At 40.2% G+C, this 14,869-nt stretch overlaps 1 protein-coding gene and 1 long non-coding RNA gene across 3 annotated transcripts; one reads left to right on the plus strand and one right to left on the minus strand.

Annotated features, from left to right (window-relative positions):
- Window positions 465-9,722, plus strand: LOC8062061. Its single transcript, XM_021454017.1, has 13 exons — window positions 465-1,018; window positions 2,075-2,204; window positions 2,304-2,406; window positions 3,237-3,360; window positions 4,053-4,118; window positions 4,327-4,365; window positions 6,338-6,418; window positions 6,584-6,631; window positions 7,277-7,327; window positions 7,418-7,486; window positions 8,291-8,539; window positions 8,987-9,236; window positions 9,328-9,722. Exons 1-13 carry the CDS (start codon window positions 827-829, stop codon window positions 9,516-9,518), a joined length of 1,593 nt encoding a protein of 530 aa, XP_021309692.1. The 5' UTR covers window positions 465-826; the 3' UTR covers window positions 9,519-9,722.
- Window positions 9,214-11,150, minus strand: LOC110432895. Of its 2 annotated transcripts, XR_002450178.1 has the most exons (3): window positions 10,585-11,150; window positions 10,360-10,424; window positions 9,214-10,275 (listed from the first exon to the last, which is right to left on the minus strand). It is a non-coding gene; the product is annotated as an uncharacterized LOC110432895 (long non-coding RNA). The 2 variants fall into 2 exon arrangements; XR_002450177.1 differs by having other exon boundaries at window positions 10,360-11,150.

Genomic DNA, 14,869 nt, shown 5'->3' on the forward strand with positions numbered 1-14,869 from the left:
CGCATGTCGAGATCTAAAGATATAGTAAAAACTTTATACTAAATTATACTATATTATATATTCATGTCGAGTGTTAATCTACGCATGTCGAGTGCAATAAAATTAGAATTTTTATTTTATAATTTTTCTGTGTTTTTTATGATTTTTTTGAATATTTAGCAAAAATAAATAAAAAAGAAAAAAAATAAAACCACCCTCCAAAACTGCATAAGGGGTTATTTAACCAGTTTTGGAAAGTTCAAGGGTAGAAAATTCAGTTTTATAGTTCTATAGAGATTAAGTAGTCCACTCTATATAGTTAAGGTGGTTATATAGACTTTTTTCCAAATATAAACCTAATACAAGTAATACGAATACATAGTTTCAAAAAAAAATACAAATACAAATGCAAGTAGGTATGTACACCGTATACGCCCATACGGATACGTACACGTACTCAACTGCCGCGCCCTCGAGCCCGAACCTGGCTCCCAATCCCTCCCCTCGGCTCGACGCCCTGCCTCTTTCTTCCTCCTCGCGTCCTCCTTCCCTCGCTCCCATTTCCTTTCAAACCCTAAGAGCCCGATTCCCCGCTCAAAACCCTAACCCTAGCTCCCCCGCCTCCTTCCCTCCGCGTCACCCACCGCTCCGCGGCATCCCTCGCGGCTCCCGCGGCCCGGCGCGCCCGGCCCTGCCACTCGGCCCTCGCGGACCTAGGGTTTCTCCCGGGCCCGAGCTGCTCGTTCGTTCACTGCCTTGGGCGAGCCGGTGCAAGCGGTTGGTTGGGCGAGGAGGTGGTGAGCGGAGATGAGATGAGGTTGCAGCGGCGGTGGGGGTGGTGGGAACTATGAGTAGGCTCTCGTTCAGGCCGCGGCCGCTCGACATCCACAAGAAGCTCCCCATCCTCAAGTCTGTTCGGGAGTTCGAGGATGACGAGCCAGGGGTCGCGCCGCTTTCCTCTGCGAGGGCTGGGGTGCTGCTGCGGCACTCAGGAGCTGAGCTCACCGCGTCTGGGGCGAACAACGCCACAGAAGGCGAGGTATTTTGGTCCTGCTGCTTGAGTCTGCTTCAGCAATGTTAAATGTTGGACCTTATAGGATCATAGAGTTTGTTTCTAGGTTGAACTTTGAAGTGACATGAATTGAGCTTTGGTCTGTGTTTGAATCCCCATTTGACCAACTAAGCTCTCTGATACATGCGACATATGTCTGTACTGTTTGTTGCAGTTGTTGTTTTGGTGGCCATTGTGAAAATGTGAAATGAAGAGACTTGGGTTAGACTGCAGGCTGTAATAATGTTTGGACATGTCAAATGAAGTTTACTATTGTGTCTAAATTTACGTGGACAGGGCCTGTTTGGATCCCATGAATTGAAACCAATATCTAGAAAGTGCTTCCCATTTCATTATTATATTACTTTCTAATTCCTCACAATTCTTGGGAATCAAACATGGCCTAATATTAGAACTAGCTAGAAATAAGGCTTTTCTGGTGGGATGATACATGCTGTATCCTATAATAGCTTTTCATATACATTTCTTTATGAACCTATCAATACCACTCACCTTTAGGTCTGAAGAGTCGCTTAATGAAGATGTTGTTGTTAATACTTTCATTTATGTACATCTCATTTATAAGAGGGCAAGCCTTTATCAATTAATCTATTTTGAACTCATTGCCTGTTTCTCTTGTCTGGAATTTGTATACACACTGCTTGTTATTTTTTGGACAATAGTTCAGATATTGTACAGTAATTTGTTGGTGCAGATTTCCAACAATATTAATTTTTTTATCTCCACCTAATTGAAACCATAGTGATTTTTCCTATTTTACCCTTTTTCTTAAATGTCTTGTCCCTGGAAGAATTCAAAATCATTGCTTTGCTAGGTTTATCTGAGAGTATATATATCTGATCAGTTTAAAACTTTAAATTATTGTATGGGCTATTCCAGACCACTATTACAAGAAAACATAGTCTGATGTGGGCTTCTCTAATTCTATCACCTAAACCAATATGTTCTTGGTACATCTATTGGACTGCTACTATATGTTTCAAAGGATGCTGGACAAAGGAATTATATCACTCTACTCTGCAGGGAAATCAAGCACCCAGTAAGAAAAATGCCCAAGAAATACCTACACCGCAGTTTGATGCTGTGGACACATATGAAAGGGATTATACTCGTACCTTTGCACAACCGACATCTTATATACGTGGAAGAGGAGGTTTCTTTCTTGTTACTTCCCTGGGATTCATTCTTTTCTTGTTAAACTTACACTGTTATGTTTATTAGGTTTATTACTAAGAGTGATCAATATCTGCAGCCAGAGCTGAGATCGGTGAATTTGTTGAGTATGACCTAGACAATGAAGATGAGGACTGGCTTGAAGAATTCAATAACGAGCGGAAGAATATAAACCCTGAAAAGTAAGAGAATACTATTGATCTAGATAACTTAAGAATATATATAAATTAGAAATGCATTGTTTTGAACTTATCAGCCAGAACTTTACAGCCAGCCAGCAGTGTTTTTCTCTCACAACAAAACAGCATCAGCCACTTGGCCTTGTTTTACGGCCAGCCAAACAGGCTGGAATTTAAGTTGTGGTTAGAGTATGCACCATGTGCATAGATTATTATTAGAATGAACTTGAGATTTTAGAACTACTCCATTCCAAATTATATGACATATTGGCTTTTCTAGATACATTGCTTTTACTATGCATTTAGACATAGTGCATATCTAAGTGCATAGCAAGAACTATGTATCTAAAAAAGCCAAAACGTCTTATAATTTGGAATGGAGGGATCATATGCTTTCAGGCTATTTTAAATATTTGTAAATTAAGGTCGGCTAGAGCGTATATATTGCTATGTTTCTACTCTCTGGCCCTACTTAAGAAGATAAAAGACGTTAAATGATTGCAACTTGTCATCGCTTCCTTGGTTTTTGATATGGTGGTTACAGAGGCATATTGTGAAATGGAAGGAGAAAGGTCTGTTTTGATTCTGAAGTTTAGTTAACACTTGTACAGCTGTACCATTTAGAATATTCTTAGTGACTACGTAATATTGGTATGGCGTGTATTGGTGGTTTTTCTGACCCTTTTTTTTGGGTTGAGGGGGGTGGGTGGGAGGGATTCATATTTCAACTTCCTTTTCTTCATTCAATTAATTCTGTGCAAAAGAACAGTTTGTCAATTATTTTTGTCCTTTGTGCCATTTTTTTCTATATTTTAATTGAAGTCCTATCACAGGTTGGAGGTCCTCCTATTCAAGCTGGAAGTTTTGGACCACAAAGCTCGTGAAAGAGCAGGAGCCATAACACCAACGTTCATAGGACCAGTGCCAGTCCTCTTGCAGCTAGATGCTGCTATGGAGGTAAAACCACATGCTAAATGGAAACCTTAAGGAGATAAGTAGTTAGCCTGCGGATTATATTTCATTTTATTAGTGGATCCTGTACTTGATATAGCAGCATCACTCATACTTTAGATCCACTTGAAGCTCAGATGGGTAGAAAGCTGGCCATTGAATTTCGCGTATTCAATGTCTTTTAGATACATCTGATATGAATGTTTTTGTTCGATATGATGTACAATGTACTGATGTTTGATGTCTGGTGTCCAATATGTGTGAAAGCACTTATGCATCAAATTCAAAACTCCCATGTTTTTTCAGTGTTGTACTCTTTAACGACAGCAGTACAAGATATTTATAACAGAAGTGACTTTGCAATATGTTCGCATCCTACTGTTTGTTGAAAAATATTGGTGTTTAATATGGCATACATAATCTAAACTTTGCGCACCCATTATGGATTATCAAGGAAATTTTGCAGTGTAGAATTACGTGCCGACACACTGTTAGTTTTTAGTGCGTACGCCATCATGGATTTGCTTACTAATGTTTGTGGATATTAAGTTAAAATGAGAATAGTTTGTCATAAATCTGCAGGCGATATGATTATTCTTCAGTTCTTTTTTGTCTCTAGATTCTTTTGGAGGGTTACCTTATCAATCTGTTGTTCTCTTTCAATTTGAACCGTTACTGACCAAGTGCTTTCTCTATAGGCTCTGCAGTACTTGTCTGTTCGATATGCTGTTTTCCAAGCTGTATATAACTACTGGAAAGCAAAGGTATCTTCTACTTTTGAGATGCAGCATAATGATTTCTTGGTACAAGCAATGTTCCTATTTTAGTTTTTGTAGCATGAGTTTCTGTCTTTGGCTTTCATATCTTGTTTTCGCTATATATTTTTCATGTCTGAACCCTTCTTATCTTGGTTAGCCTTTAAATAAGAAACTTGGCTTATAACTCTTTTATCCTATATCTTTTATTTATCAGAGGGAGCGATGGCAAAAGCCTATTCTTCGGCGTTTGCAGGTTAGCATATTTCTTCAGTATCTTAGTAACTTATCTCAACTTTTCATGAATTTCCTTTTGTGTTTGAGCACTCTTCTGTTTATGAATGATTTTTCTTGAGTCCGATGTAAACTAGTGTTCTGTGCAATTATTCCAGATTCCAGTTGTGAAACATGATATTTGTTTGTGAAATATAGTGTCCCATATGACCATGGTTTTTGCGGCGTTGTGGTGTCCTGTGGTGCTGCAGTTATGCCCAGGCAATATGGCGTAACTAAAACCTTGTGGTGTCCTGTGACGCCTGGGGTACGCCTCGACGCCTAAGTGATGTCTCAAAAGTCAAAACCCATGAACGTGACATTGCAATTATAGTCTGTAATTTTCAGTCAAAAAGAATTATACTCTGTAATTCTTGTTAGCAGCTGTGGCAATACTTGTGTCAAATTGTATAGAGTGCACCTACGTTACATGGATACGTTGCTCAGACCACGTATCGCGTATCGGATACGTATCCGATACGGATACGCGTCCGATACGTATCCTCGCAGTATCCGATTTTTTCTTATTTTCGCAACTATTGGATACGGACCTGGATACGTATCTGCCTTGCCGATACGCCCAGCCCAGCCTTATCCTCTGTCCCCGACGCCCGCAGTCGCACGCCCGTGCCTCGTGCCGCATCCCCGTTCCCCGCTCGGTGACGCCGCATTGCCGCTCGCTGGCCGCCGGCGACTAGCGACGAGCCTCCGCCTCCACCTGGACGCACATCGCAGCCAGCCGCCGGCCTAGACGCATCGTTGCGCGCCCATACACGCGAGTGCTGCCGAGGCGCCGACGCTACCCGCTGCCCCATGAGCCAGTGCGTGTGCGTGCCTGGCTGCCTGCAGTCGCAAGCGCTGACGACGCCTCTGGCCTGGCTGCCCACCCACCCCAGAGGCCGTGACGACCTCCTGCAATTCCCCATGGTGATACAGCAGCAACTTCTGGTGATTTCCCCTTTCGATTTCTTTCTTCCCCTCCTGATCTAGTCACTAGTACTTCCTCAATAGTGAGCTCCCATTTGTTCCTTGCTTTTTTTGTCTTCCCGTGTGGAAACTGGAATGGTGAGAAGGAAAACGACTGGGGGAATGAGCGGTGGAGGGGTGACTCTGCTTTTGGTGTCGGTGGGGATAAGTGGTGGACATCAAAGAGAGCTATGTATGTTATTATACTAGTACTATAGTAAGTAGCTATTAGAAGTTGTGAAATAATTGTAGTAGTCACTGATGAGCTGCCAGTAATTTTAAAGTATATTATTATTTATTTTGTAAAAAATATAATAAAATGTATCCGCGTATCGAGTTTTTTTTGAAAAATGACGTATCCGTGTATCCGTATCCGGCCGATACCGATACACGTATCCGTATCCGTGCTGCATTGGTGTGCACGGCCATCGGAGTGTTACGTGGAGTTGCACTACACGAGAAACTGGTTTGAAACCCTACAATGAGTGGTCCCTCTTTTAATCTTTTTTCATTTACTGAAGTGACGAGCATATGCGTTCATGATACATCTGTGCGATAAACTTCTAGTTCTCTTAATGAAATTGAAATCACATGTTGTAACAGCATGATAGCAGTGCAGATGTTGGCCCATTAATTCTTTGCTTGAATGGGAGTCCTAAAAGGCAGCTTATGTTTGGCTTGCAAAGTGCTGACTCCTGTAGTTTAGGTAGATCTGTCTGGCCCTTATTAGTGGTGTTCGCAACTTGGTTATTCTTTTTGACATCCCAAATGAGCTGTAAATTGTAGCACATCTTTTCCTTGAAGGAATTAATGAAACTCATGGAGTGCTTTAAGGAAATAAAAATTGATGAATATGGCCAAACTATAAGCAAATGTTACAATTTATGACAAATCCGTGTGCTTTGTTTTGGTTTATGAAGTTAGGATGTTATAGTATGTTTTTGGTTGCTTGCCTGCATTACTTCAACTAATTGACTGTTGTTTTGCAGCCGCCTCCACCAGTGAATGATACAAATCCATACAATGTCTTCAGACCAAGAGAAAAGGCCCATCGTCTTCATACAAGAAGGGTAGGTGGCTTGAGACCAGTGATTTAATTTATGGCTGCAGCTATTAATAGAGAAGCTCGATTCTCCCCTTTTTGAATTTTACTTTCTGGTATCATGCATTTCCTCCTTTCAAACATAAGTGATGCTTTTTCCCTTTAGTTACATAATTCTTGCTGCCTTTTCCAGATGCAAAGAAGGGAAAACAATATCCAATCATTTGAAAAACTCCGCCTGGTAAGCAACAATTGTTTTCTTGTGGTTATTACATCAGTGAATCATATTAATGTTGCATTGGTATTCCTTTCCCTCCATATGAAAATATAAGGCATGATTTGACTTGGCGTTGACTTCAAGATTAACACTTTGACCACTAATTTTTCCTATACCAAATTATTTGTAGAGCAAAAGTTTCATCATTAGATAATATTTCTAAATACAAATCCGATGTAGTCACTTTTGCAGCACAAACTTTTCATATTAGACTATTTTTTGGTCAGATATAACAAAGTTTCACTTTTTTTAGTTTGTGCATGCCTTATATTTTGGGACAGAGGGAGTACATAAAGAAAACAATAATCCTATTTTCTAACTCCAGAGAATGTAAGTTGGATATTTTGACAAATGGAACCTGATGTCTATATTATTACATCCCTTTGTATGGAGAATGCCCTTTGTATTTCTGCACTAGTTTTTGTGGTACCTTTATTTTATGTGATGCAGTTGCGAAGTTAAGGAGTGCATGCATACATATTTAAAATCTGTAAAACCATTGTTTTGCATATGTCTTGATATAGGTTGAAACTTACAAGATCTCGCATGGTGCTATGTGATTTGTGCTTTTTACTGCTTATGATGGTAGCTTGAAAAATTTTATATCAGGTGCGACGCAACTTGGAGCAAGCAAAAGCACTAATGGATGCTTTGATTAAGGTTAGTTCATGCATGGACAGCCTTGTAGTATTTCTTCAGAATTTGTAAACAACACTTCTGTAGATATAGTTACTAACACATGGTTTACAGAGGGAAGAGACAAAGCGGGAGGCCATGGAGTGCCAAGTTAACCTGCAACGTGTTCAGATGAAATATAAGGTATACGCACCTCTCTCTCTCTCTCTCTCTCTCTCTCTCTCTCCCTCTCCCTCTCCCCCCCCGTGGGGCTAACCAAAAACCGATTGGTGAATTACAGATATCCTTCTTCTTCTTTGGTACTGATACATATATCGATTGTATGTGAAGGTTAAATCACTTGATGCTTTACTGTATGCCGTGGTCTACCATATCACATGGGGTGGCACATAAAATAGGGACATCATAATTAGCCACATTGGATACTTATTATTTGGTTGCATTCACCTGTTATATTTGCAATCCCATGATCTCACCCACCTACATGCCACAACTACCTGCTATCTTCGCTATGCCAGGGCCTTACCCACCCAGTTTCCATGGCAATACTGACATTCATAATAACAGAACTGCACCTTAATAGCCTCCAGATTGCAGATTGACCATTTTTATGTTATTTCATTCTTTAGGTGTCAGGAAGGTTGGTTAGCCTCCACAACAACCAAAACAACATACGCACTATATCATAGCTTAGAAAATCATCAACACTCTAGTTACAGTCATGTTAAGGACTGCTGGTACTTGGTTCCATGAATGGACATAAAAGGCTAGCTTCACTTCTATAATTTTACACATGGGATCAGAAGTGTCTGGGTAAATTCATTAAATACTCATGATTAAGGATTTATCAATGAGTGATATCTGTCCAGATTTAAGATTCTAGTTAAATCCACTTCTTTTTTATGCCCTAGTCTATTAGCTTTCTAACTCTGGGTACAGTGGTACATTAGATTCTTGTTGCCTCACTACTTTTTTTTTCTGGTTCAGAATGAGGCCCAGCTTGTTGAGGATGGGACTACCTTGTCTGGCTTCCAGCAAACTTCTAGCAGATTTGAATCAAGTGATGATGATTATGCGGATTCAGATGACACCACAACTGAACAGCCATACATACGTCCAGCTGTTTTCCATCCTAGGTTCCCTGCTAACAAGCTATCTGTGATCCCTCCACTTCGCATAAAGCGTGAAAGAGAACTTAAAAGGAGGCCTCAGCAGAATGGCTGGGTATTTAAAAGGGTATGATGTCCCTTAGTCTCCCCCCTCTTATCCTTTTCATATCGGTCACTACCCAAAAAATAATAATAATAATTAAAAAAAATTGGTGTTAAACATGTCTCTCATGCTAACCCACTACCCCAATGATTTTAACCAGCATATAACTAAGAAAGGTATCAAGTTCTGTTTGAATTTGTTTACAATCTAATTTTATTTTGTTCCAGAAAGATATGGAACTTGAGCAAACACATAAAGTATAAAATGGAGGATTCTCTAGTGGACATCCAGACTTTTCTTTTTGCAAATTAATTGTTTGTTGCCCTCTAGGACATTGAGCATTTGAATGCTAGGGCACCACTATTGTCTAGTGTGCAATTCTTAATTGGAATGGAACTTGGTGTAGATCGGAAAGTACTCTAGTTGCTTTAGTCCCTTGTCAAGTTTATTTACCAGCTTCTTCAAATACAGGATCCTGAGGAACCAGTATTCTTATTCACAAGACCGCTTGATCCGGAGAAGTTGGTCGCAGCTGGTATCAAGCCACCACCAGATCCTCCTATTGAGAATGGTGCCGCATCACCACCATTTCGGTGTCGAGGTAGGATTGGACGAGGCGGCCGCATCATCTTTGATCGATGGAATCCTCTTCTCCGGACACCAATTGACCAGGAGACCTCTTATTATGTGCCATACGGTCACAGGCCCCCATCACCTGAAGGTTGAAGCGGTTTTTCATATGCACATAGTGCTTAATGCCACTGGCACAGCTATGGAATTTGTGAAGCCCCTGAGCAATTGTTTTTCCATAGGTGCCAAACCGGCCCTTGGAGAGCCTATTTGTGACCACCTGAGTTGTGAGCTCAGTGGATCTGATGGAAAGGCAAGAAAGCTCCTTGATAAGCAGCAGCCTCAATGGAAGCTTGAGAGCGTATGGGCTATCGTGGGGCTAGCATTTCTTGATCAGATGTGGCTTGGTCATCTTTTTTCACAGCTGTTGTAAAATTATGGCAGTGTAGGTGAAAGAGTAGATCTTTTTTTGTCTAATCTTGGCATTTAGGGTCAGTATTCATATGATGCTCTCTCATTTGATTATTCATTTGGAGGAGAGGAAATCCTTCTCATTGCTAAGTCCAGCTTTTCTGTATAATGCTTCAACACCTTGTTGCATGTATTCAACTAATGCGCACGTGTGTATATACTGTAACCCAATGTGCATTGGCCTTTTCTGGCAAATGTCGTTAGTCTGTAGGTTAGGCAGAAAATGGGGATGGAAGGGGCCCAACAATGTTATTTAATCTGTTGAAATGTTGGTGCACAGCTTGCTCTTGTAACTGTGTACAGATTCAGGTTTTTGTTGTGTAACACAGTCAACAAATAGCTGGTCATTGCCAGGACTGCCATATATGTTATGATTCTTGCTGATAACACTAATTTATTGGAGAACAGCGAGGATTCATCACTAATCAGGCTCGTGTATTAGCAACAATATGACCTGGTATATGCAGAAGTGCTACAGACATGTTACAATTAAATTTCTGTCCATCCTGCTCATGCTCATGTCATAGACAACTGAGGTGGTTTTTTGAGCTGAGGCTGTGAGGTCATTGCTGCTGGTGCTCATGCCTTGGACAGGACGATTTCAGATGGTTTTTTCTCTACTGTTTGGTTGTGAGGCGTTGCTTCAGGAAATATTCATGGTCTTAGACTCAGGTCTGAAAAGCAGAAAACTGTTGCATTCACGGAGCGTAGTGGAAGTGCTATTGGCAGCCAAAAAAAAAAACAAAAATGTTACGAAATATAGGCATGAGAGGAAGCTGTGAAACTGGCTGGGGCATTCTTACCTGTTCAGTTGTCTTTGTGGCGATGAATTGTGCAACTCTTGGCCAGTCCTGACTCCTGACCAAATCTAGAATTACACGAAAGGAGCTTGTTTTAGAAATGTTCTGCTTCTAGTATGAATGGACGGTTGTACAGGTTTTGATTTTCGCTAAGGAAGCTCAAGCTATTGGGATTGCGGCAGTGCAATATGTTTGGCTCACGTCTCAGCAGAACAATATACTATATACCTGGCCAGGGCAATCCTGAAGTTGATACGTTCCCTGATACTCCAGATCTCTTGAGGCGGCCTAGCAATGGCGCACAGCAGCTCCATACTGCGATTTTGCGTATGGTTCTTCCTTCCTGATGGTAATGACAGATGTTTCCTCGTTACCTGTCGTGCTTTCTCCTTGCATTCAGAACACGGTGTCTCCATCCTGAGAGCCTGAATCCCAGTGCGCATATATCCAGGTGCTTGCAGACGTTTGTGAGTTAATCATGCAAAAGGTAAGAAGGGCAAACAGAGTTCCTTGGAGAAATCAGACGTTCATGAGTTGATCATGCAAAAGGCCAAGCAGAGTGCAAAGAAGCCTGAGTTGTCTGAAATGATAGGCGCCATTTTGCATGCTGTAGTCATGGTTAATAGTCTTCCATCTTTTTTCGGGAGAGAGTATCCATTCTTGTGATCGAGTAATTCTTGTTTAGAAATTACTCTTGGAACCCATTTAGATCCTTGGAATTGAATTCATTCTAATAAATTATAATTCATGCACATATTAATTAAGCTAACATAGTTGTATATGAATATATTTGTATAGTACTATTGTTAGTCTTATTCTATTCCAATCCACTTTAACTCATGTGAAATGAGATGATACATGTGTATCTAAATATGGCCTGAATCTAGTCCATCTAAATATGATACTAATAAAAGTTTTTAACTAGTTATTAAACTAGCTGTCAATTCTAAGCTAATAAATTTTTAGCCCCTAACTAATAACCAGCTCAACGGACCCCAATGACAATATATTGGTTTTCCTCTCGGCCTTTTTTTATAATAAACAACTTTATTATTAATAGCAAGTAGCTGTTAGAAGTGATACAGAGTTCAAAGCAATAGGGAGAAGTGCTTCTCGAAGAGAGCACTCAACATGTGCTGCAATAGAGCAGGTACATATTAAAGCAGTAGAAAAAGAGGATTGCACTTGGAACAAACTTTGCCTGGCTAAAGCATCAGCCGTACAATTTTGATCTCTCTGAATCTTGAATACCCTATTTTCTGAAGTGGTAGAGAAATTGGTAAAGGTTTAAGTGTAGTATTTGATTCTCCAGTCTGGTGGATCAGCTTGATCAGGACTATTAAGGAAGTGCACCAGTTGTTGGTTATCTGAGAGAGAGGAAACCTGCTGCAAACCAAGAGAATTAGTGATAGTTGCCGTGAGGGCTAGCGCCGCTGCTTCGACCATCAGCACTGAAGTGGTTGTCTTCATAATCACTTTAATGTAGATGGTTTGCACCGGATGAACCTAGTTATATGATTATGAAGATACCAATGCCTGTATTTCTATAGGTGTTAGAAGGAAAATCAGGAGATGTCGAAGCATCGGTGTAGCATCTAACTCCTGGCAGCAATGCCGGTAGTCGGACAAAGTAAGGGTCACTGTTATTTGGTGAGGTAGAGGTTCCTGCAGAGTAGAGAGGTATACATGTGTGCATGCTATTGCTTGGATTGTGCCCCTGTTGAGATGCCTACAACAGAGATACACCTTGTAGAGGATGGTGAGTACCTGATGCAGTGGAGAGGTTTTGTATGAATGGGGTTGGGTGGAGTCCTGATGGGGAGTGTTCATGAAGTCCTGGTGGGCAATGTTGTGAGTATCATCGTCACCAAGGTTGGCTAGCATAGCAGCGACCGCACTATGCACTTAAGTGGTAGTCCATGTTTTGTTGTTGAAGTGCTTATCATTTCTAGCTTTCTAGAGAAACCATAATGTTATTAATATTCTTTGCATTTGAGCATCAGTGGTATTAGCATTAATTATAATCTGTAAAATATGCTAGATACCATCTTGTTCTTGAGGTAGAGAATCAGTTCTTAAGCAAGGATTGAAAGTGAACCAAACAGCTCTAGGAAGATTACAATGAAAGAATAAGTGAGCATCAGTTTCATTCATACCACAGGAGGCACAGAAAGGAAGTATATGGTTGGAGTAGACAGAAGCTTTATGCCTAGAAGCTAGAACACGGCAAATTAATCTCCAAGTAAAAGTTTTAATGATAGGGGGAATAGATTTTCAAACCTTATGCAGAATTTGTTTAGCCTATGGCAGAATGCTCCTAGACCCTTGAGCAGGAAGCTGCAAGGTGAGTATAAATATTTTTGGTAGTACAAATACCTTTCTTTGCTGGCGTCCATCTGAGCACATCCTGAGTTTGTTGAGGTACTGTTTGAAGATTTTGAATTTGATGAGTAACCCGTGTATCAAAGATGTTATTTAACAGTTGTATGTTCCAATCCTATGAGTGAGGGATCCAAAGATCAGAAATTGTTTTAGACAGAGGATTAACATGAATAGGTTGTATGAGATGCACATGAATAGATTCCTAGAGAGGAAACCAAGGTGTAGACCAGATAGATGAGTTTCCAGCATGAATCAGGTAGGTAACATTGTCTGTCAATTCCCTTTTGATCTGCATAAGTGAAGACCAGAAGACAGATTTGGACGAGTCATTGGTAGGCTACTAGAAGGAATTGTGAGGATAATACTCGGATTTTAAGACAACAGAAAGAATGGGATCTTTAGAATTAGCAATGTTATAAGCAGTGTGAATAACAAGACTAATATTAACAAGGTGGAGATCTCTGATACCAAGACCTCCATCTTTTGATTGATAGATATCATGCTAGGACCTGTAAGCAATAGGGTTAGAGGGATCATCTTGCTACATGCCAGCCCACCAGAACCTTCTCATAACCGAAATAAACTTTTCAATAAAAGTTTTAGAGAAAATAATGGTAAACATATAATAGATGGGAATAGAAGAAAGAACCAATTGAATATAAGAGAGACAGCCCACATGGTTGATTTTATTAGCTTTAACAGTGGAAGCTTAGCCAGAAATTTGTTGTAGATAAAGTTATAAGCTCGGTTCTTGTCTCTATGAGTAAAAATGAGAGGGTGACCTAAATGGACAGTGCTTGGAAGTAAGTCAGGGACAGGAAAGATATTTTTGATATGAGCTTTGGTAGTATCATCAACATTTTTACTAAAAAGGATTGCAAATTTATTAAGGTTAGGGATCATCAACATTTTTTTTACTAAAAAGGATTGCAAATTTATTAAGGTTAGGGATCTTACCTGAATTTCTGTAGAAGTCATTGAGGAGATTATTCAAAGTTGTTGCTTCCTGTATATTAGTTGTACCACATAAGATAAGATCTTCTGCAAATAAAAGTGAGTGAATAGGTGGACAGTTATAGCCTAGAGAGACTCCCTGGAGATGAGCATTCTGCAAAGCTTCATTTAAGGTAATAGAAAGCTCATTAATGGCGATTGCAAAAAGGAAGGGTGAAAGGGGGCATCCTTGTTTGATGCCACGCTTAGGAAGGAAAAATTCTGTGGGACACCCGTTGATGAGTACTGCCATGGAAGCAGAAGTGTAGCAACATTTGGGAAGTTGAATAAAATGGTTAGGTAATTGAAGGCGTTGAAGAGCCTGGGTGAGGAAGTCCTAATTTAATCTGTCGAAAGCTTTAGCTAAATCAAGTTTAAGAAGAAAAGCTTTAGCATTCCAATTTTTGAGACCAAAAGAGTGAATAATTTCCTAAGTAATAATAATGTAGAGGATATATGCCTATTTTTAATAAAAGCATACTGGCCATTGTGAATGTAATCCGGAAGATATGTTTTTAGCCTATCAGCCAGAGTTTTAGCAATCAAATGATAAATAACATTGCAAAGACTTATAGGTCTCAAGTCTTGAGGTAGAGCAGGTTGCATCTTTTTCGGGATTAGAGTAATGCAAGTTTTAGTAATTTCGTGATTAAGAAAAGCAGTAGCGTAGAAATTACTTACAAGGTTATGAACATCTGTGGAGACCCATGACCAAGTAGCCTTGTAGAATCCAGCATTGAGTCCATCAAGCTCCGGGGAAGCATTGTTGCGCATGTTTTTGATGATGGTGTGGAGCTCTTGCACTGTAGGTGTCGAGGTAACATAGATGTGTTACGGATCTTGCTATGGATCTCCATCATGATCTGTGTCAGCATTAGGAGATTGTTGAATGTTATAACGAGGATTAGTATGGTTGTGAGGACCATCAAACTGGATAGACCTAGTTGAAGAGTCCATAACATTCTGTAAATTGGAAGGATTAGTATTAGAGGTGATCCCATAGATATCATGAAAGTAATTAAGAAGAGTGGTGGCTAGCTGATCCGATGAAGTAGCTTCAGTTCCATCTGGATTGTAGAGGTAAGCAATGGTATTTTTCCTATTTCTTTTGGTGATAGCTTGGTGGAAGTAAGCCGTA

This window comes from Sorghum bicolor, chromosome 2 (genome assembly GCF_000003195.3).
Source record: "Sorghum bicolor cultivar BTx623 chromosome 2, Sorghum_bicolor_NCBIv3, whole genome shotgun sequence".
In the NCBI taxonomy this organism is placed as follows: Eukaryota; Viridiplantae; Streptophyta; class Magnoliopsida; order Poales; family Poaceae; genus Sorghum; species Sorghum bicolor.